The sequence below is a fragment of the Octopus bimaculoides genome, chromosome 7 (genome assembly GCF_046866305.1).
Source record: "Octopus bimaculoides isolate indiv1 chromosome 7, ASM4686630v1, whole genome shotgun sequence".
Classification (NCBI taxonomy): Eukaryota; Metazoa; Mollusca; class Cephalopoda; order Octopoda; family Octopodidae; genus Octopus; species Octopus bimaculoides.
Window position 1 is genome coordinate 89,833,318 of NC_142934.1, and position 23,509 is coordinate 89,856,826.

The 23,509-nt window shown below is 37.0% G+C and overlaps 1 protein-coding gene across 4 annotated transcripts in view; it reads left to right on the forward strand.

Moving 5' to 3' along the window:
• Positions 1-23,509, forward strand: part of LOC106884155 (AP-2 complex subunit alpha-2) — a 160,463-nt gene that overhangs the window by 118,932 nt on the left and 18,022 nt on the right. For all 4 annotated transcript variants that reach the window (XM_089355604.1, XM_089355606.1, XM_089355605.1 and 1 more), the window contains exons 5-13: positions 3,807-4,000; positions 6,187-6,316; positions 7,909-8,010; positions 14,293-14,401; positions 15,738-15,960; positions 17,283-17,379; positions 18,762-18,899; positions 19,973-20,080; positions 22,142-22,216. In XM_089355604.1, the coding sequence (XP_089211730.1) occupies positions 3,807-4,000; positions 6,187-6,316; positions 7,909-8,010; positions 14,293-14,401; positions 15,738-15,960; positions 17,283-17,379; positions 18,762-18,899; positions 19,973-20,080; positions 22,142-22,216 (1,176 nt within the window). The remainder of the gene's footprint in view (positions 1-3,806; positions 4,001-6,186; positions 6,317-7,908; positions 8,011-14,292; positions 14,402-15,737; positions 15,961-17,282; positions 17,380-18,761; positions 18,900-19,972; positions 20,081-22,141; positions 22,217-23,509) is intronic.

Consider the following 23,509-nt stretch of genomic DNA (forward strand, 5'->3'; position numbering starts at 1 on the left):
TGCTGTGTGACATTTTGAGCAAGTGTCTTCTATTGTAGCCCTGGACCAGTCAGTGCTTTGTGAGTGAATTTGGTAGACAGAAACTGTGAAAGGTTGTTGTGTGTGTATGTGCGTGTGTGTGTGTGTGTATGTGTGTCTGTCTGTTTGTCTATGTTTGTCCCCCCCCCCCCCAACTGCTTGAAAACTTGTGTTGGTGATAAATTCAATATGAAACTTAGAAAATACTTCCAGGGTTGATCTATGTGACTAAAACCGTTGAAGGTGGTGCCCCAGCATGGCCACAGTTCAGTGATTGAAACAAGTAAAAGGTAATAGGAAAGGAATTGAAACCAACTTATGATAGAAAATATTAACCCATTAAGTCCCAGAGTACTTAAATTTCTGAATATTACTTTTAAATTTTTGACAGGTGATTGAAAATAGGTTAAAATGAAAAACATAATTATTAAAACTCCTTTGCTTCAAATAGAAATGGAAATACTAGGCGTCCTATAAATAGGACATTGAGACAATGTGATATAGCTTATTTGATGTTTTTATTTAGTGTCCTATTTATAGGACAGTGGGACTAAATGGGTTAATATCAATACAAATACCTTCAAATGAGTGATTTTAATTCAAAAGTTGTCCCAAGGTGGCTTATTGTGTACAACATTGAGTAACTTTTAAGTTATCTCTACAGATAGTCTGTAGAATTTTGGGCCAGCACTGCAAGTTACAATGTTTTCTATATGAATACATCTATGTATACAGTGTGAATTGAAGATAGAAAAACAAGCAATGGGTGTATATGCATATTTCAAGAGTTATTGCTCTTTCTTCAGCATCACATCCAACCCATCAACCATCCATGAACATATTGCTACCAAATATCCACTAAGTTTATCAATGCAATACTTCTGGATAGATCAATTTACATATTTCTTGCTAGTAGGGACACATATTAGCTACTTGATACTACAATAAGGTGGAGGCGCAATGACCCAGTGGTTAGGGCAGCAGACTCGGCGTCATAGGATTGCTGTTTCGATTCTCAGACCGGGTGTTGTGAGTGTTTATTGAGTGAAAACACCTAAAGCTCCACGAGGCTCCGGCAGGGGGTGGGGGGTGGGGCGTTGACCTCTGCTGTACTACATTATGGTTGTCAAATATGGTGTCCCTACCAGCAACTAATATTAATTGAATACAGACCTTTACCATCACTGCTCCCTCTTACTTCTTCTCTCAGATGTCTTGTTTTTTGCCTGTTTTTTTTTCTTATGATGCCCCTCTCATCTCTCTGTCTTTCCACCTCCCTGCTCTGCATAATAACTCTGGTCTTTTAACGTTTCTCCTGATTACTTCTTTTCCTGTCTGATACATTTATAGAACTTGAATCTAGTTGACTGACTTTTTATCAGACCGCTTAAATTAATTAATAGAACCCTTTCATATACATCACATTTGTCTCTTCCAATATATCACATCTATGTAACACAAAACAAATATTGCAGAATTGCTGTTGGAATATTACTAAAAAATGTCTAGCATTTTAAATGAACTACTTCAAATTATTATTCTAAAGTATATGATCAATTTTACTGATGTTTTGCTACAATAACTCTGTTGTACAAATATTGACTTTACATTTTGGCAAGTTTTTAGTCTTTTTCAGTCTGAGACATGTAGCATGCCATGTACTTTTCTGTAGGTGGCACGCTGGCACAGTTGTTAACTCATCCAACAAAGTGCTTAGTAGTATTTCTTTGGGCTCTTTACATTCTGAGTTCAAATCCTGCCAAAGTCAACATTACCTTTTACACCTTTTTGGGGTTGACAAAATAAAGTACCAGTCAAGTACTGGGAGTCAGTGTCCCTCCTCTCAAAATTGCTGGCCTTGAACCCCATAATGAACAAGTATTCTGTTCAGGGAGAATGAGGTCACTTATACACAATGGGAATCAGGTAAACCAGTTTTATGAGTCCTAGGGCTTGAGAAGAAATATGTACATTTACTTGTGTGTGTGTGTGTGTGTCTATGTCTTTACTGGCACTCCATTGATTACGACGGAGAGTGTTCCAGTTGATCTGACCAACAGAACAGTCTGCTCGTGAAATTAATGTGCAAGTGGCTGGGCACCCCCCAACCCACCTACCCACACACTACTCAGGGAGATTCAGCATGACATACAATGTGACAAGATTGGCCCTTTGAATTACAGGTACAACTCATTTTTGCCAGCTGAGTGGTCTGGAACAATGTAAAGTAAAGTGCCTTGCTCAAGGACACAATGCACCACCAATAATTGAACTCACAACCTTACAATCATGAGCTGAGTACCGTAATCACTAAGCCATGCACCTTCACTGGGTATGACTATATCTACGTAAACACATACACAAGATACAGAGGCAATACACATACTAGAAGCAAAAACCAGCCACACCCAGTCCCTTAACAAAATATGAATGGAAAAACAACCACCCATTCCCCAAAACCATTTTACCATAATACAAGGATAAAGACAACGGAAATGATAGAGAGATCTGACCACACAATGCAGCAGGTAGTGCACTATAGTGTATTGCACAACAGTATATGGTATAATACAATTTAATTGACTAATTTGTGTTGTATACGTGTGTGTGTGGGGGTGTGTGTGCATGCGTGCATGCGCTTGTGTGTGTGTAAAACACACATCTAATGAACTGAATGGATGGTAGACTGACTGGCAACATGATCGGACAGGCTAGTTATATGAATGAACTGATAAGGGAAAGAGATGGCAATGAAACAGATAACTAAAGCCAAAATAACACACACACACACATTGAGATGCATATATATGCACATACATGTACATGTGTGCATAATGAAAATGAAAACTGTGACAGAAACATGCACACACACTTGCACATGCATACATAAATACTCACTGCCATATACAGAGGTATGTATGGCACCTCAGCCAAAATTGCATAGAGAAACACGTATCTGCATATTCAAACACACATCAAAATGAAGCACGAAAGGAAACGGTTGCATTTTACAGAGCTTGCATAGAGAGAGCGCAGGAGGTCGGTGAAAGGTCACATTAACATGACAAAAGGCTTTACGTAACTAATCAATCAGTTGATTATGAAACAGAAGTGAACCAGAACCAGTGTTTTTTTTCTTTGTCTTTTGCTATTATACAGAATGACCATCTCAAAATACATGTACACACACACACACACATCATCAGCATCATCCTTTTAACATCCACTTTTCTGTGCTCACATGGGTGAAGTGGAATTTGTTGGGGCAGATTTTCTACCATCAGATGCCCTTCCTGTTACCTGCTTTCATCTGTTTCCAAGCAAAACAATACTTCTCCCATAGATATGTTTTCCGTGGAAGACTGGAAACAAACAACACTGCTTGTATAACAATGATGCTCATTTACAACCTTCGCATGATGTCAAGACAAGGGTACACACATACACACACACAATATAGCATATGATATAGTGTAAAATTGAGAGGGTACTTTAGTTTTCTCATGACTCTTTAGTCTTTAATCAGGACAGCCTCTCTAGTGCTGGTGCCATGACAAAATACATCCAATAAACTCTGTGAAGTGGTTGGTAATTAGAAGGGCAGCCAATGAAAACAGCTAACGATTAAGGTCATCATCATCATCATCTTACAGTACCTTTCCTCATTGTATGTTCTATTTTTAGCATGATTGTGCGTAATAATAAATTTGTATGAAATATAATGATTTTGTTTTCTTTTTCTCTTTTAATGTTGTGATTTAATGTTTGTTTGTTTTGTTTGTTTGTAGGGTTATCTCTTTATCACAGTGCTCATCAGTGCTGGCAGTGACCTCATGAAATTGGTCATTCAGTCAATCAAGAATGACCTTAACAGCCGCAACCCAGTACATGTTAACCTAGCTTTACAGTGTGTTGCCAATATTGGCAGCCGAGAAATGGCAGAAAACTTGGGGACGGAGATTCCACGTTTACTCGTATCCGGGTCAGTCATTTTCCACTCTTTCTTAACTCTCTTTAAATGGATGATTTTCTTTTTAACCAAGCATCGTTTCAAACAAATTTAGTCTTTCTTCATCATTAGGTGTTGTTGTGTCTGTCTGTCTGTCTGTCTGTCTGTCTATGTATCTATGTCTGTCTTTCTGTCTATGTCTGTCTTTCTGTCTATGTCTGTCTTTCTGTCTATGTCTGTCTTTCTGTCTATGTCTGTCTTTCTGTCTATGTCTGTCTTTCTGTCTATGTCTGTCTTTCTGTCTATGTCTGTCTTTCTGTCTATGTCTGTCTTTCTGTCTATGTCTGTCTTTCTGTCTATGTCTGTCTTTCTGTCTATGTCTGTCTTTCTGTCTATGTCTGTCTTTCTGTCTATGTCTGTCTTTCTGTCTATGTCTGTCTTTCTGTCTATGTCTGTCTTTCTGTCTATGTCTGTCTTTCTGTCTATGTCTGTCTATGCCTGTCTGTCTATGTCTGTCTGTTTGTCTATGTCTATCTGTCTATGTGTCTATGTCTATGTCACAGTTACATCCTGTATGGCAATTCTCTTGATACAAACAGCCATACGGTTCATCTGAAAGAAAATGAACCTGAAATACAGTACTCCCATAACAGTTTATTTATGACAGATCTATGGTTTTGTATATTTAACCAGTACACTGTCACAGTATTGTATTTGCATGTACAGAATCACATGTCTCCTCCTACAAAACTACATCAGATTATCTTTCAGTAAGTGTATGATGCAACCTATTAAATTTGCTTTTATCCTTGTAAAACAGGGGTGTATCTTATGCAGAAATGTATCTTATATGGTGGCAAATACTGTAGTCAGTTTTCATCAAATATTATTATTATTATTTTCATTTCTTTCTCCTCTTCCAACCTCATAAAGTTTCTCTCAACTGCTGGTAGAATTTATCCCTAAAATTGAGGTTGTTCATTTATTTTGCTCCATATTCCAACCAAATAAATTTATCGATCCTCTTTCTATATTAGTTTATTGTTCTACAGAAATTCCCCCCCCCCCCCCGTAATGCTTGATACTTTCCTAACCTGTTAAATTCCACACATATCTGTAAGTCATATGATTGTTTCTTCTCCTTCAAATCTCACCTCATACCATCATAAAATACCACCTCATACCATCATACCATTGGATAATATTGTGCTGGATACATCTTTAGTAAAGAAAACTGCTTCTTAATAAGTTTGGAGCATGTAACTATTACTAAAAGAAAACAATTATTAAAATCTTCACTGCTTAGAAAATTCTTCTAAATTCCAGTTTTAATATACTTTTTATCAAAATATGATTTGAAACTTTTATTATTGGAAATTTCAATATCGCAATTCAATTACAAAAGTATTTTCTATCCACTGTGACATAGTGACTTTAAACTGCAAGATAGCATTTTCTTAACAGCTCAATTCATACTTTTTCTGGAAATATAGTTGTTTCAATATTTGTAATGCTACTTTCTGTAGACATATCAGTGAACAGATTTCTCCAAACTATAAGGTGAATTCAGCGTCAGCCAAATAATGTTGATTCCAGCATCCTTTCATATTTGTTGGGCGTTGTTGAAGAAGTAGAAAAGTGGTTTTATCTTGCTTATGTCAATTACACCAAATATAAACTTGTTATAAGAATAAACCATGATAGGTGTGGTTGGAGGTCTGATCATAGATCTACTCTATCACAGCTAACTTGAACTTCAACAACACACACACATACACACACACACATCTTCTTTTCCTGGGACACTATTTCAATTTTTGGAAACCAAGTTAGAACTACACTAAATTTCTCCATCATCTTCACAAAGAGATTCTGCCAAATTCTTTATTGATGGTTAGCTGATTAAAGTTTAGGTTATTCTGTTTCACATTCTATATTTAACTAGCATTCTTGTATCCTTTTTGTGTTACATCTAAACAAATCCTTTTTCTTTTTGGTGAGGACTTCACATAACCCTGCACACCACACCACCACCAAATTTGTGTGACAGAAATTATTCTTATTTCCTTCCTTTGATCTGATATTCTTCTTCTAATTATTTGTGATGTTCCAAATAGTCCATTATTAATTAGATCTTACATTCTGTTGCTTGCTTCATGGAGAGTCTTTCATCGAAATAATATCTGTTTACAAATGTATTTTTCTGTTTTGTTTTGTAGGGAGACTATTGACTCTGTAAAGCAAAGTGCAGCCTTGACATTGCTGCGTTTATTGCGCACTTCACCTGACTTGATCCAGATGGGTGAATGGACATCTCGTGTTATTCACTTGTTGAATGACCAACATATGGTAATAATTCTTCACTTTACTGTCCAGCATTTAGATTACTCTGTCAAATGTAAAGCTCATTTATTTCATACTGTTTTGAATTAATCATGCATTATCTTCAAGGTTTCTGTGATGTGATTGTTTATTTTTAGAATTACGTAGTAGGGTTGGTGTGAAAAGCTGGATCTGGACAGTTTGGATGTTAAACAGATAGAATATTTGGGCCTGATATGGTCAGTTTAAATGCTAAAGAGTTAGGTCTTATGTGGTCACTGAAATGTTTTGAGTAGAATTATCGCTGATATGCAGTAAATGGCCATTGTAATAACTTGACCATCCAGCTCATATGATGACAGTTGAACATAATTGCTACCCCTCAAAATATTTTGTTGGTTTATGTTATTATTAAACTGGAAAATACATGCTTTAACCCTTTCGTTACTGTATTTATTTTGAGATGCTCTGTATTTCTTTCAATTAATTTTAAATATAACAAAGAACTTAGTAAAATAACTTAGTTATCATTCAGCTAGTGTTGGGAACATAAATTGTGACTAAAGTTTGGTGGAAGATTTCAATTCAAAACTTATGAAAACAAGACATTTGTACTACAGAGCCAGAGCCAGTTTCAGCTGGGTTAATATCAAAAGGGTTAATGCACTAAAAACTTTTTTACCTGAATATGCATTGCAAATGTTGGGGTGAGTATAATATACCTGTGCACCTTTTATGCCATCAGATCTGTTACTGTTACTGCAATTTGACATTCTGTGTTCTACTAAAGTCAGGTAGAAAGGACAATGGATAAAACAACCATAATGATTTTCAATAGTTTGATCACAAAGTAGGGGGCAACCAAAGAATGACTTAGTAAACACGAAAGTAAGACAGTGAGGTGCAACAGGAATGCATTTATTGATAGAGAGAAAGGGCATTATGTTAAAAAAAAGTAAGACATGTATGGAACGAAAATAATGAAGAAATAACGTAGAAACAATGTACCGTGACCTGTATGGTTCTTATTTGTAGCATTAGGTTTTAAAAGGTTGAATAATAGTTTACAATATAAAGATAGACTACATGCAGTTCGTTATGCAAGCATCAAAATTTTAAACTAAAATTTTTTATGTCACCAACCTTAAGTTATTGGATTGTATACGCTATGAAGGGTGTAATAAATTTTTTATTAAAAGAAAATATATACTTTTCTATAAGCTTTAGTAATTACACGCACGCACGCACGTGCACACACACACACACACACACACACACACCACGCATGCGCACATACATCAAAGAAAAGCAATATTTTTCCATTGTGGTGTCTGTTACATATTTCCCGTGGAAATATTACTATGCATGTATCCAAGATTTTCAGATACATAATCACATTAAATTACTTAGTAAATTAATTACTGTGTGACCTGATAGCCAGTTCCTTGGCTGGAATGCTTACTGTGAGGTCTGCTTGATTCTCCAAATCCAACTGTCTACTTTGTGTGTGTGTGTGTATGGGTATAACAAATTATGATTTAATTTATAATCTTAAGTTTTCTGTTAATAATATTTATAATATCATTTATTGAATGTTCATGTTTGCAATTTATTTTTAGGGTGTTGTCACCTCTGCTGCAAGTCTTATTGAAGCTCTTGTGAGAAAGAATCCTGAGGAATACAAAGGCTGTGTGTCATTGGCTGTATCTCGGTTGAGCAGAGTGAGTTACTCTTTTCCTTCTTACTTTTTGTCTGTTTCATACAATAGCAGTTAGCAGTGAAAGATATAATTATTTGCTTGACTGACAGACAAGCTAAAGGAAGGATGCTGCTTCACTATAAATTCCTGGTGAGTAATTTTCTGTGAAAGGGATACCAATTTGGCAAAAATATATTTCTGTTTTCAATGCATTTAAGTACGTTGCTTCATACTGAAAGGTCAACAGTTAGGGATGTATTGGCTGTAATTACATGCTATTATTTATTCAGACTCTAAGAACTCTGAGCTGGCAGAATTGTTCACACATTGGATGAAAGTTTAGTGGCATTTCCTCCAGTTCTTTACATTCTGAGTTCAAATTCTGCCACAGTCAGCTTCACCTTTTATCTTCTCAATTTTGATAAAATATGTACCAGTCATGTATTGGTGTCAGTGTAATCAACACTCCTCCTCGTCCTACTCTGCTGGCTTTGTACCAAAATTTGGAACCAATATCTCTTCAGACTTTAAAGGCAGCAACCTGGCATAACCATTTGTGCATTGGATAAAAACTTAGAATGTAAAAAAACCAAAAGAAGTGCTGCTAAGTTCAAAGTTTGTTGCCATTGACTTTGCCTTTCACCCTTCTTTTGTGGGGTCCATAAAATAATTACAAGTTACCCTTAAAACTAGTGGCCTTGTTCCAAAAATAGAAATGAATTATTTTCTTCATACTCTACTTATATTCCATTCCTTTCTCTCTAATTCTGTTTTCCAATAATAATTCTAGATGATAGAAGTTTGAGTGGCTGTGTGGTAAGTAGCTTGCTTCCCAACCACATGGTCCTGGGTTCAGTCCCACTGCGTGGCACCTTGGGCAAGTGTCTTGTACTATAGCCTCGGGCCAACCAAGGCCTTGTGAAAGAAGCTCATTGTATATTTGTGTGGGTGTGTGTGTATGTTTGTGCCTGTGTTTGTCCCTGCCACCATCGCTTGACTGCTGATGTTGGTGTGTTTATGTCTCCACAACTTAGTGGTTCAGCAAAAGAGACCGATAGAATAAGTACTAGGCTGACAAAGAATAAATCCTAGTGTCGATTTGTTTGACTAAAAGCAGTGCTCCAGCATGGCCATAGTCAAATGACAAACAAATGAAAGAATATATATATATATAAGGCATTGCTGTGTGGTGAGAAGCTTGCTTCCTAACTGCAGGGTTCTGGGTTCAGTCCCATTGCATAGCACCTTAGGTAAATGTTTCCTACTATAGCATCAAGCTGACCAAAGTCTTGTGAGTGAATTTGGTAAACAGTAACTGAATGAAGCCTGTCATATGTATATGTGTGTGTGTATGTTTGTGTCTGCATTTCTCCTCCATCATCGCTTGACAACTGGTGTTTGTGTGTTTAAATCCACATAACTTAGCAGTTCGGCAAAAGAGACCGATGGAATGAGTACCAGGCTTTAAAAGAAAAATAATAAGTTCTGGGGTCGATCCATTTGACTGAAATAATTCTTGAAAGCAGTGCTCCAGTATGGCTGCCATCTTCTGATTGAAACAAGTAAATGATAAATGATACACAGACACACCTTATAATTTCTCAAGTTTATCACAGAATCACACTTTTATTACCTGCTGCTAAATGACTTTTAGGTTTCATTAAAGCTTTACCAAAAGGTTTCTCAAATAGATAATATTCCAAGTCAACTGGCGTTGTCGGTACAATGTCTTCTTTCATATAATTCCTATGGCTTCTCTTTTTTTCTATCTGCTCAACCTTAGCAATGCTCCAGAATTCATTTATTTATTTACATTTCTGTTGCTTAATTTTCATTTTGGCATTATTATAGTTTTTATTACGAGGTACATTAGCTTTAATATCTACTGGCATATTATTATTATGTTGCTATGCTTTGCTGCAAAGGAAATACTAATACCATTCCAATTCCATTAGTGTGTAACGAAGTTAAGAAAAATAGCTTCATTACCAGGGGGTGGGTGGGAAAATGTTTGCTAATCCTTCTTTCAGCTTTCATGTGTGTGTGTGTGTGTGTGTGTGTGTGATATGTATCAGTCATTGGTCAGTGCCTATGCTAGGGTACTACCTTGAAGGGTTTCAGTTGAACAAATCAACCCCAGGACTTATTTGTAACTTTTTAAGTCCTGTACTTATTGGTCTCTTTTGCGAAACTATAAAGCTATGTGGAACATAAACAAACCAACAACAGTTGTCAAGTGGTGATAGGCAACAAACACGTGCACACACACACACACACGCACATGATAGGCTTCTACACAGTTTCCCTTTCCCAGATTCCCTGACAAGGCATTAGTCAGCTCACAACCATAATAAAGTCGATGTAGTTTTGTTATTCTTCCTGCTTCGCTCAGTCTCCTTTATTGTCTTCTAATATACATTATTAAATGATATAAACTTCATCTTCAATATTAAACCATCATTTTCCTGTTTTTCTTTTCTCTATAAATAACCTATTTATTTAATATTTCAATGCAAAGATATATCAAAAGAACACAATGTCTTCAGCAGTTTCCTTTTCTTTTTCTTCTTCTTCTTCATTATTTGTTTGTTTTCATATGCTTTATATTTTCTTATTTCATTTGGCCAATTTCATTTAGTTGTTCAATTTTCCTAAGTATAAATCTAATAGGTTTTTTCAACATTTAATCTTCTGAGTATTGCACCTCATAAAATAATATAGTTTTTCTTAGCTAATTTTATTCTCCCTCCTCTTTTTTCTCTGCGTCTGTCTGTGTTTCTTTCTTTCTCTCTCTCTCTTTCTCTCCTCGTGCTCACACAGAACTTTCTATGATGACCTATTTTTGACCAAACATATATTATGTTCGTCTAGTACACTTAATCTACTTATGGTTAAGACAGCATTTTAAAGTTTAGATGCTCAAGAAAAATTCCTTCCTGTGTTATATGATATTTTCAACATCTCGTTAATGCCAGTCTATTCTGATAGAGTAAATTTTGCACATCAGCTTCATCATTCTGTTTTAATTTTCTTCTGAGTAGACAATTGACAACAGACCAATCAATGCTTATGAAGCAAGTGACTGTATGTGCATGTTAATTGATGTATGTTAGCAATGTATAACGAGCATTTCATTTTCTGGAGATCGGAAGTATTTCAGAAGTTTGAACTTAGGAACAAAGAAGTGATTAGTCTGGTCTGCTGCTTACCTGTCTGCAATTCATATCCACCGACTTTATCCTCATCATTTAATGTCCTCTTTTCCATGCTTGTATGGGTCAGATAGAATTTGTTGAGACAAATTTTTGTTTCCAAACAAGGTGATTATTCCCTCATGGCCAGACACATTTCTCATAGAAGACCACCTTTATTTGTATGACAATGATGCTCATTTAAAGCCATCATGTGATGTCTACACAGACTTACATCCTAACACACACACACACACACACACACACACACACATTCCCAAACAACACTTATTTTAGTGCTGTTGACACCGCTGGATTGAATGGTACTGTCCAGGTGTCGAAACCATAATGATATCTGCGGGGCAGCTGATGATGGAGGTATGTTGGATTGTTGGTATGGCTGTTTTTGTATATGTGGAATAGTATTATAAAACATCCTTTTGATATATATTTATGTATATCGTTGCTATTATGCAAAAGGTGTCGTAAGTCTAAAATGTTGCTTTTTCAGAAAATGAAAAAAATAGTTTCACCATTCCATAGCAAAACCATTGTACTACACTTTGACAATTTTTAATATTTTGGTGTCTGAAGCAGCTGGAGATACGATAGGCCCAGCTATCGCAAGTAAAAATAGATATTGAAAAACACGCATTAGGGCAAATTTGAACATATGACAATTTAATGTAACAGCAACAATGCACACACACACATACACACACACACTGGGGACTGCTGAAAAGTTCCTGGCTTTGGATATAAGAAAATATGTGAGGATCAGTAAATTATGATTTTATTCACTGTGCGGGTGACACGTAAAAGCACCCACTACACTCTCTGAGTGGTTGGCGTTAGGAAGGGCATCCAGCTGTAGAAACTCTGCCAAATCAGACTGGAGCCTGTTGTTGCCATCCGGTTTCACCAGTCCTCAGTCAAATCGTCCAACCCATGCTAGCATGGAAAGCAGACGTTAAACGATGATGATGATGATGATGATGATATTCCCCTCTCAGATTCACATACTTGTTGCAGTGGTCCTTCAGTTATTCTAGACCCTGTAAAAGAACTTGGAAGGTTGGGCCACCAACCAGGCCTTTCGCAACACCCTTAAAGCCTGGAACTTTTCAGCACCCCCTCATATATATGCATAGATACATGATGGGCTTCCACATAATTCCTGTTTAACAAATCCACTCACAAGGCTTTGGTCATTCTGAAGCTATAGTAGAAGACACTTGCCCAAGATACCACACAGTGGGACTAAACCTAAGATTACATAGCAGGGAAGCAAGTGTCTTCTACAATAACTCTGTGCCGACCAATGCCTTGTGAGTGAATTTGGTAAACAGAAACTGTGTTGAAGCCCATTGTGTGTGTGTGTGTATTTGTGTCTGTCCTCTCAACACTGCTTGACAACTTTTGCGTCTGTGTGTGTGTGTGTGTGTAAGAGAGAAAGAGAGGGGGAAGGGTGAGAGAAATAATGAGAATTAGATTGAACACTAATTGACTGTATCAGATTAAATTCTTCTTTGGATATAAATTCATTTGGTATCTTAAAACATTCCTCTCTTTCAATATTAGAACAAATGATTAGATTTTTTTTCTATTTGTTTTTATACAAGTTTTGCTTTGCTTCCATTATCTTTACCTTCAATTCCTCTGTTTTTTTCCAGTTTAACATAAAGCAATCGTGCAATCTATCTTGGAATTAATTCTTGCAATGGTTGAATTTTCTTGTTTTTGTTTTCCTGAGGTTGTTCCCATTTTTTTTTTAACCATTCTCCTTTGCCATTTCGTTCCATAACTAACTAACTTTGTAATGTTTATTCATTCCTCTGTTCCAGTTTACTTTCTGGAAGATTAGTTAACTAACAAACAAACTCTCTTTCTTCAGATCAATTAATTGTTTCTATTTAAAGAAGGCTTTCTAACTAAAATCTTCATTATTAGATTTGTTAAAATTATTCTGTTCTCTATGCTATTTGTAGCCTCAGAAAATGTAAGATTCTTAAAATTCTCTCGTTATTTTATTATTATTATTATTATTATTATTATTATTATTATTGTAATTTGATATGCTTAATTTTGTTTCAAGTTAGTTTATTGATTTTTCTGGATAATGTCGTTGAAGCATATTTGCTTCGAGGTTTGAAATTTGAAAAAGAAATATTCAAGACATTTGGGAATTTCACGCTTGTTTAATCTTTGATAACTAACTCTGAAATTGTTAATTTATGTAGACAAATATTTAGTGAAAATTTCCTCAGTGAAAATTTACAAAAATATTATTAAAATAATATTGTTATTTTGTTTATTGTTTTAATTGTCATGGGGTACTCTAAAATCCTTTTGCTTCCATTTTCTGCCACATCAATAAGAATGTTAGATTATCAGAAAGGTTTCTAAATAAAAACCAAATAGTAAAGATCATCATCATCATCATCATCATCCTATGCTGTGTTAGTTTGCAGGGATATTGTCTTGAAGTTTGGTGACAACAAGTCTCCTCAAACCTGAAGAATCTTTTAAGATTCTTGCAGAATAAAGGATTGCATTTTTCTGCAGGTTGACATTGCAAGTCTCAATTCCAGTATTTCTCAGCCTCTTTGGTTGCAGTTCTGTATTGTGCCAAGTGCACCAATTACCACAGGAATAAGTGTTGCCATGGTCTTCCACAGACCCTCTTCATGTTGCTGGCTAGGTCCTGGTATTTCTCAATTTTTTTTCCAATTCCAATCTTTTATCATATGATTTTATGGAGTCTATGATTTCACACTTTTTTTGTCCCCTATAATCATATCTGGTCTTGTAGCTTCAAGACATCATCCTGTCTCATATGGCTGGTAAAAATGCTCACCGAATGGTTTTTATAGGGAACTGGAAGTCAAATTCTAGAATGTTTGAGAAAACCTGTCCATGCCATTGTTTTACATTGATTGGCTGGTTAATAGACCAATCACATGCAATTATGATGGTTTGTTTTGTGATCTCTGACGATGTATCCAGGGATTTGGTTTTGAATCACTGCTACAGTGTTGTTGCCTTTTTTAAAATTTTGATTTGCTTTTAATGGACAAACCGTATCAAATGCTTTGGTGTTTTTATCATTACAGATTGTTACTTCATCATACACTGACCTTCAGGATTACACTTACTATTTTGTTCCTGCACCTTGGTTATCAGTGAAGTTGCTAAGGCTGCTACAGAATTATCCTCCTCCAGGTAACCAATTCCTCACTACTAAATCTTGATTTGTTTTGCTTTGATGTCTCTTACATCCCAAGTGTTCAGAGTTAGTCTTTAATCAAGGAGTCACTGCAAGGTGGGAGGTAGTAATCTATTGCCTAGTTTAACTGTCATTTGGCACTTTGGATCCGTCTATTACGAGTATTTGGGGTGAATCTCCAGTTTGAGGAAAGCTTCTTCTCTCCCTTTTAGCAATCTTAGAGACTCTGTATAGGTCATGGGTATTGCCATCCCTTCCTGGTAAAATGCTTTAGAAAAATGGTTTTCATGTATTTATCATCATCATTGTTTAGTACATGTTTTCCTTGCTGGGTTGGACGTTTTGACAGGAGCTGAGGGCTGTAGCAGGCTCCATTGTATGCTTTGGTATGACATTGGAGTTGGCATTAAGGAAGGATGCCATATTTGCACCTATAAAACTGTAAAAATTAAAAATAACATCTCATTCATGCTACAGGTAAAATAGGTGAGAAATATGAAAAGTTCATAATGTAAATTATATTTCACTTAATTTGATGTTTTTTTTATCACCTAATTTAAGATCAGACTTCAATGTAAAAAAAAATAATCTCTTAATTTTTCAAAAGTTAACCTTAGACAAGGATATCAATATCTATTTCTTGTGTAAGATTTTATTTATTATGAAATAGATAATTATGTCATGGTTGGCAGTGAATTTAGTGAGAAATCATGTAGAAAAGGTGCCCCTCTTACTTTTGTTTATTCTAATTCTTGTGATTATAACACAAGAGTTCAAGGCTGGTTGGCTCTGGGAATATATTTCTGCTGATAATCTGGTTTGAAGTTTCCAAAGATCAAAGTATTTCTTAGCATGAGAGAGTGTGGTTTCCTAATGTCATTTGTTATGATGCGTTGCTTTGATGTAGGAAGGAAATAGATTGGAAGTTGATAACCCTAACCCTAACCCTTCTACTGTAGCTTCTGGCCAACTTAAGCCTTATGAGTGGATTTGGTAGGTGGAGACTGAAAGAAGCCCATCAGATATGTGTGTTTGTGTTTATCCCTACTCCTTGACAGCCAGTGTTGGTGTGTTTATGTCCCTGTAACTTAGCAGTTCAGCAAAAGAGACTCATAGAATGAGCTCCAGGTTTACAAAAATAGGCACTGGGGTTGATTCATTTGACTAAAATTCTTCAAGGCGGTGCCCCAGCATGGCTGTAGTCTAATTACTGAAACAAAAGATAATGTTTATTTATTTCTCTTTGCTCCCAAGGCATAACTCCTTTGTTTTGCATATCTTTTTTTTTCTTCTTGCCACTGACATCTAATGTAAGAGATTTTCTCTCCGCAGAGGATCCAGCCGTTCGCACACGTCTCACGGAATGCTTGGAAACTATACTCAACAAAGCACAAGAAGCACCGAAATCTAAAAAGGCACAGCATTCCAATGCCAAAAATGCAGTATTGTTTGAAGCGATAAATCTAATCATTCACATGGACAGTGATCCTAACCTTTTAGTTAGAGCTTGTAACCAACTTGGACAGTTTCTTCAGCACAGAGAGACCAACCTCAGGTATATTGTGCTTTTATCCATATTAAAAATCTCCCCTTCTTTATCTTACTCTCTAACTTCCTCTCCTTTCTCTTTCAGCTAGGGCATCCATGTATCTACTCTATAGCAGTATCGACTTTATAGTGAAGGCACGTGGCTTTGTGGTTAGGGCATTTGGCTTGCGATTGTAAGGCTGTGAGTTCAATTCCTGGCGACGCGTTATGTCCTTGAGCAAGACACTTTATTTCACGTTGCTCTAGTCCACTCAGCTGGCAAAATGAGTTGTACCTGTATTTCAAAGGGGCCAGCCTTGTCACACTCTGTGTCATGCTAAATCTCCCTGAGAGCTACGTTAGGGGTACACGTGTCTGTGGAGTGCTCAGCCACTTGCTTGTTAAATTCACGAGCAAAGTGTTCCATTGATCATATCAGCTGGGACCCTTGTTGTCGTAACCGACGGAGTGCTCCTACCTACCTACTCTATAGCAAGACATGTTTCTGTTCCTCTATACATTTAATCTCTCAATTAATACAAATCCACCACCACCGTCCTGCCTCAACACCACTTACCACTTCCCAGCTGAGGAATTTTGTCTTGCAAGTTGCTTGGTGACCCTGTTGGTGCTCGTGCCTTGTGAAATGCACTGGTGCTGGTGTTATGTAAAAAAAAAAAAAGCATTGGTGCCATGTAAAAAACACCTAGTGATCTCTGTAAAATGGTTGGCATGCCAAACAGACAATGGAACCTGGTACAGCTCCTGGCCCTTACCAGCCCCTGTCAAACCATCCAACCCATGCCAGTGTGGAAAACAGATGTTTGATGATGAGGAATATTATCTATTTGTAATATCATTTTTTATTGAACCTTTGTTCTTCAACAAGTTAGCACATGCTGTTATGCCAAGGTCAAAATTGTTAAATAATGTACGTAACATTTTGTTTTTTTGCATTATTTACATTATTTACATTTGACGGATATTTGTCCTCATCTTGTTTGTTGTTATTATTATTATTATTATATGCCCACGCGCATATAGGGTAGTGGTTAAGAGTGTGGGCTACTAACCCCAAGATTCCAAGTTCGATTCCTGGAAGTGACCTGAATAATAATAATAATATCAAAAAATACCTTAGGAATGAGAACCCAGGTTTGAAATTTCCTCAAGACACCTGATGTAGGTTGGAGGGTATATCAGTCGAAACGTTGTGTTAACAACAAACAAGATGAGGACAAATATCCGTCAATGTAAATAATGTACATAATTCCTCGTCTCTTAAATATAGAACTGTATTTTGTTTTTTCCGTTTATTTTTTTTATAATTAAAAAAAATCCTTGTTGCAGATATCTAGCATTGGAGAGTATGTGTTTGTTAGCAACATCTGAGTTTTCCCATGAGGCCGTAAAGAAGCACCAAGAAACTGTTATCACCTCTTTGAAGGTAATCTGTTGTTTTTTTCTTTCTTTATTCCCTTTTTTTTTGGCCCTCCCACCCCTTTCTTATTTCTTTATTATTGAATATTTCCATTTGACTCTATGAAAGAACACATGCAATTATGTTTATTTGCACATTTACAATAGATGTATAGGCACAGGGGTGGCTGTGTGGTAAGTAGTTTGCTTACCGATCACATGGTTCTGGGTTCAGTCCCACTGCGTAGCACCTTGGGCAAGTGTCTTCTACTATAGCCTCAGGCTGACCAATGCCTTGTGGGTGGATTTTGTAGACTGAAACTGAAAGAAGCCCATCGTATATGTGTGTGTTTGTTTGTGTGTCTGTGTTTGTCCCCCCCCCCCAACATCGCCTGACAACTGATGCTGGTGTGTTTATGTCCTCGTAACTTAGCGGTTCAGCAAAAGAGCCCGATAGAATAAGTACTAGGCTTACAAAGAATAAGTCTTGGGGTCGATTTGCTCGACTAAAGGCGGTGCTCCAGCATGGCCACAGTCAAATGACAGAAACAATTAAAAAAAAAATTTAAAAGTAAATAAAAAAGAAAAGTAACACCTGGTAACTGCAGCCACTTGCTATAGAAGCAACAACTTTCACTGTTCATTCGCAAGAGAAGCAACTTTTGTAACTGTCCATTTGTGATAGAGGCAACATTTAATATAAAGGAGCCATTTGTTGCTGTCTGTGCTAAAGGAAACATTTGTCATCATCATCATCATCATCATTTAACGTCCACTTTCCATGCTAGCATGGGTTGGACGATTTGACTGGGGACTGGCAAACCGGATGGCTACACCAGACTCCAATCTGATCTGGCAGAGTTTCTACAGCTGGATGCCCTTCCTAACACCAACCACTCCGAGAGTGTAGTGGGTGCTTTTTACGTGCCAGTCCGTTGGTACTGGCAACAGCCACGGTCAGATGGTGTTTTTTATGTGCCAGCTGCACAGAAGTCAGTCCAATGTTTTGTTCACATGCCACCAGAACAAGTGCCAGTAAGGCGAAGCTGGAAACGATCGCGCTCAAGTAGTGCTTTTTACGTGCCACCGACACAGATTAAAAATGTTTGGGGGGCAAATTGTGAATTTCCATTTGTGATGAAGCATAGAATATCTGTAGTGTTGGTCACATGTATGAAGTAGGAAAGACTTAGAAAAGAAACACTTACAACAAATATTAAAATGCTCCTTGCTCTTAGTTGAGTTTGTGATAAGGCTTTGAGTTTAAGTTTTAGCCATTTCTCCTATGTTCTTAATGCTCCTGAGATGCTGCTCGTCTTCAAGTGCAAAACCCAGCGTCCATGTAAGAAATTGATTCTTCTCACCAACTTGTACAAAACAAGAGATTGTTATTGTTTAATTCTTCTTCAGACGGAACGAGATGTGAGTGTGCGTCAGCGAGCTGTCGACTTATTATATGCCATGTGTGACAGGACCAATGCGGAAGAGATTGTGGCAGAAATGTTGGAATATCTGGAATCTGCTGATTACTCCATTCGAGAGGAAATGGTAGGTTTTCAGATTTTTATTTTATTTTTGTTTTTTTTGTGTGTACTTGCACTCTTTAACCCTTTAACTGAAAAATTAAATTTAATGGTTATTCCGGTAATTGTGTTAAATATCTACCAAAAAAAAAAAAAAGTAAAATTGATATTTTCTGCAAGTCACATTTCCTCCATAAACTTTGCATATCTCAATCAACCTAAAAGTAATTTCAGATTTGACATTCCTCAACAAAAGATTGCCTTCTGCAGTTAAGGGTAATAAAATTTTGAGTGGATGTATCTGATTTTTGTAGTAAAAGGGTTAATAGCTTTGCAGGAGTCCTATTTCACTGGCGTATATTTTCTCAGAGATGAAAATTCTACCCATTTTAAATCAGATTCTTTATTACAGATTCTTATAAAAAATCAATAGTTTCAATTATTGATTTCTGTTATTTGCAATTTTTTTTTATTGATTGCTTTGTAGAGAGGTTGAACCAGTAAATTTGAATCTGTAACATTAATAGTTGTAATAATAATAATAGTGATGATAATAATAATTTCAAATTTCAACACAGTCATACATTTTTAGGGGAGTAACTTCACTCAATTTAATCTAACTGGTACTAATTTTATTAGTCCCACAATAGTAAAAAACAAAATTGATTTCAGTGAGATGTGAACTCACCATTTCATCTGACAAAACTCAATACTACAATACATTTCATTTGGATTTCTCTCTTTTCTACCACTCCAGCTGTTTGACTTCTGAAGAAAGACAATGATATATGATAATATTTATAGTATAACATTTATGATATAACAATATTTATTGCATGATATCTATTGAATTCTAATATTTATGCTTTCTTCAGAAGCATCGTAAATGAAGTGAAATAGTTTTTATTAGGGACTGAGGATTGAAACCACATTGCAACCTTGACTAGGAAGCAGCTTACTTCAACAACATGGGAAAGTGGACATTAAAAGGATGATGATACCCGTGATGCTAAACTTGTTACATCATGTTTATTAGTACAGCTGTAAAGATTCGTTTTAATTTTTTGTTTAATTAATTGTTTTCCCAATTTTTTCCAGGTCCTAAAAGTGGCCATTTTAGCTGAGAAATATGCTGTAGATTACACCTGGTATGTGGATGTAATTCTAAACCTGATCCGAATTGCTGGAGATTATGTGAGTGAAGAGGTAAGCAAGCATGGTATCGTGTTCCTTTTTTTTTTTTTTTACCTGAAATCTAAAATGGACTTTCTGGTCACATTGGAATATTTGGTTTGACTTTTTCTTTAGTAGACTGACAGATAGATTCTTTTATTCTTTTACTTGTTTCAATCATGTTGACTGCGGTCATGCTGGAGCACTGCCTTTGGTTGAACTAATTGATCCCAGTACTTATTCTTTGTAAGCCTAGTACTTATTCTATTGGTCTTTTTTACTGAACGGCTAAGTTACGAGGAAGCAAACATACCAACATCGGTTGTTAAGTGATGGTAGGAGACAAACACAAACATATACAGATATCATCATCATCATCATCATTTAACGTCTGTTGTCCATGGCAGCATGGGATGGATGGTTTGACCAGGCTGGTAAGCTGGAAGGCTGCACCAGACCCCAGTCTGATTTGGTATGGTTTTCTACAGCTGGATGCCCTTCTGAACACCAACTATTCTGAGAGTATAATGGGTGCCATTTGCGTGACACCAGTCTCTGCCATGACTGTGATTTTACTTGGCTTGATGGGTTTTCTCCTCAAGTACGACATAATGCCAAAAGTCTTGGTCATTGCCTCCCTGAGGCCCAACGCTCAAAAGAAACACAGCCATCTTGCTTCCATGAGATGACTGGCTTCTTTCAGTTTCCGTCTACCAAATCCACTCACAAGGCTTTGGTTGGCCTGAGGCTATAGTAGAAGACACTTGCCCAAGGTGCCAAGCAGTGGAACTGAACCTGGAACCATGTAGTTGGGAAGCAAGCATCTTACCACACAGCCATGCAAGAAATGTTGGGCTAGTTGGTTTTTTTTTCCCTTCTTGAATAAACACAAGGAACTAAGGACTAGATGTGTACCCACATCTAAACCATGCCAATGTAGAGAGTGGAACACAATGTAGTCCTTGCACCCATCAGATTCTGTCAAACCATCCAACCCATGTTAGCATGGAGCTTGAACATTAAATGGCAATGGGGCTGGTGCCACGTAAAAAGCAATGGTGCTGGTGCCACATAAAAAGCACTGGTGATGGTTCCACGTAAAAAAGCACTGGTGCTGGTTCCACATAAAAAGCAATGGGGCTGGTTCCACATAAAAAGCAATGGGGCTGGTTCCACATAAAAAGCAATGGTGCTGGTGCCACATAAAAAGCACTGGTGATGGTTCCACGTAAAAAAGCACTGGTGCTGGTTCCACATAAAGAGCAATGGTGCTGGTGCCACATAAAAAGCACTGGTGCTGGTTCCACATAAAAAGCACTGGTGATGGTGCCACATAAAAAGCACTGGTGATGGTGCCACATAAAAAGCACTGGTGCTGGTTCCACATAAAAAGCACTGGTGATGGTGCCACATAAAAAGCACTGGTGATGGTGCCACATAAAAAGCACTGGTGATGGTTCCACGTAAAAAGCAATGGGGCTGGTGCCACATAAAAAGCAATGGGGCTGGTGCTACATATAAGGCACCCAGTACACTCTGTATCATGGTTGGCATTAAGAAGGACATAAAAACTGTAGAAACCAAGCCAAAACAGACTATGGAACCTGGTTCAGCTCTGCAGTCTATCAGATCCTGGCCTTGCCAGCTCTTGACAAACTGTCCAACCAATGCCAACCTAGAAAAAGGATGTTAAATGATGATGGTGATGATGATCATCATCATGACTATCATCATCATCATCTTCAAATTGCAAAAACTTGAAAAAGAAAAGCAGCTTTAGTATCAAAATTAGAATTTCAAGACTAAAACAAAGAAGGAAAGATTGGATGCAAGCAGTATTGTTGTTCTAATTGCAATCTAGAGTTGTCAAAAAATGAAACCAATATGTTATGCAAATGTAATACATATTAAAGTAATTAGCTGTTTTAAATTCAGTAAAGGGAGATGGAATGAATATGTCTCTCATTGATCATTAACTACAAAGATATTGGGTATTGGTTTTTACTTGTGATTGATCTTATCTTAATTCTATGTTACTTGGTCTTAATTAAGAGACTGATTAACAACACACATTCTGTATTCTTTATCTTACAGGTCTGGTATCGAGTTATCCAGATTGTCATTAACAGAGATGATGTACAAGGATATGCTGCCAAGACAGTCTTTGAAGTAAGGAATCTTTTAATTATTCTTTGTGTTTTTGATCTTTTCGTTGTTTCTGTCATTGGACTGCAGCCTTTCTAGGACCCTTTCTGGAAGTGTTTCAATCGAACAAATTGACCCCAATATTTAGGTTTTATCATTGATAAAATAAGTACCAAACTTAACGGTTTTTTTTGCTGAATCCCTAAGCTCTAAGGATGTAAACATAAACAAACCAACACCTTTCGTCAAGCAGTGAGGGAACAAACGCCAACAGAGATGCATATACACCAGGGGCAAATGTCTTCTACTATAGCCCCAGGCCAACCAAAGCTTTGTGAATGGATTCAACTCATGGTACATATGGATTGGAGGTCACAGGATCAACAGGCATAGATTGCTTAAAGACAGACAAAAGCCTTGTGAGTGACTTGACTGGACCAAATTAAAATATATGTATGCATATGTGTGTGTTTTTATGTACCCTCATCTTGACATCATGTGATGGTTGTAAACAAACACCAGTGTCATAGAAGTGGGGTGGTTCATTTCCAGTCTTCTGTAGAAAACATATCTGGTCGTTGGGAAATATTACCTTGCTTGGATACAGGTGAAGGTCAGCTGCAAGAAGAGATTCTGGTCACAGAATATCTGCCTCAACAAATTCTGTCTGCCCCATGCAAGCATGAAAAAGTGGACGTTAAATGATGATGAAGCTATTGTGGGTGAGTTGAAGTCAAATAAAAGGGTAAAGGGTAAAGACCCCCTTCAGTCATAAATGACCATGGGGTTGCACCTAGAAAAGTTCCCCTCTAAGGCACAAGTCCGGGCAAGGTTGTTTATGGAAGACCAGCAGTTGTCCATGCATACCAGCCTCCCCTCTGCATGTCACTGACGTTATCCTTGGGAAAGACAAAGGGGCCGATACAGCTTGGCACCAGTGATGTTGCAACTCATTTCTACGGCTGAGTGAACTGGAGCAATGTAAAATAAAGTGTCTTGCTCAAGAACACAACACACAGCTTGGTCCAGATATTGAACTCACTACTTCATGACTGTGAGCCTGATGCTCTAACCACTGAGCTATGCACTTTCACTGAAGTCAAATAATTCAATTGGAAAATAACCATATCTCACCTGTGCAGGTGTAAAATTTAAACGTTTGAAAGAGATTTTGACTCGGTTATGTTAAGGTGCCATTATTGCAAATAAAATGTTGAGTGCAGAATTGGTGACCTTGCTTTTTGTCTTTTACTTGGATTGTGGCCATGCTGGAGCACCACCTTAAAGAGGTTTAGTTGAATAAATTGACCCCAGTAC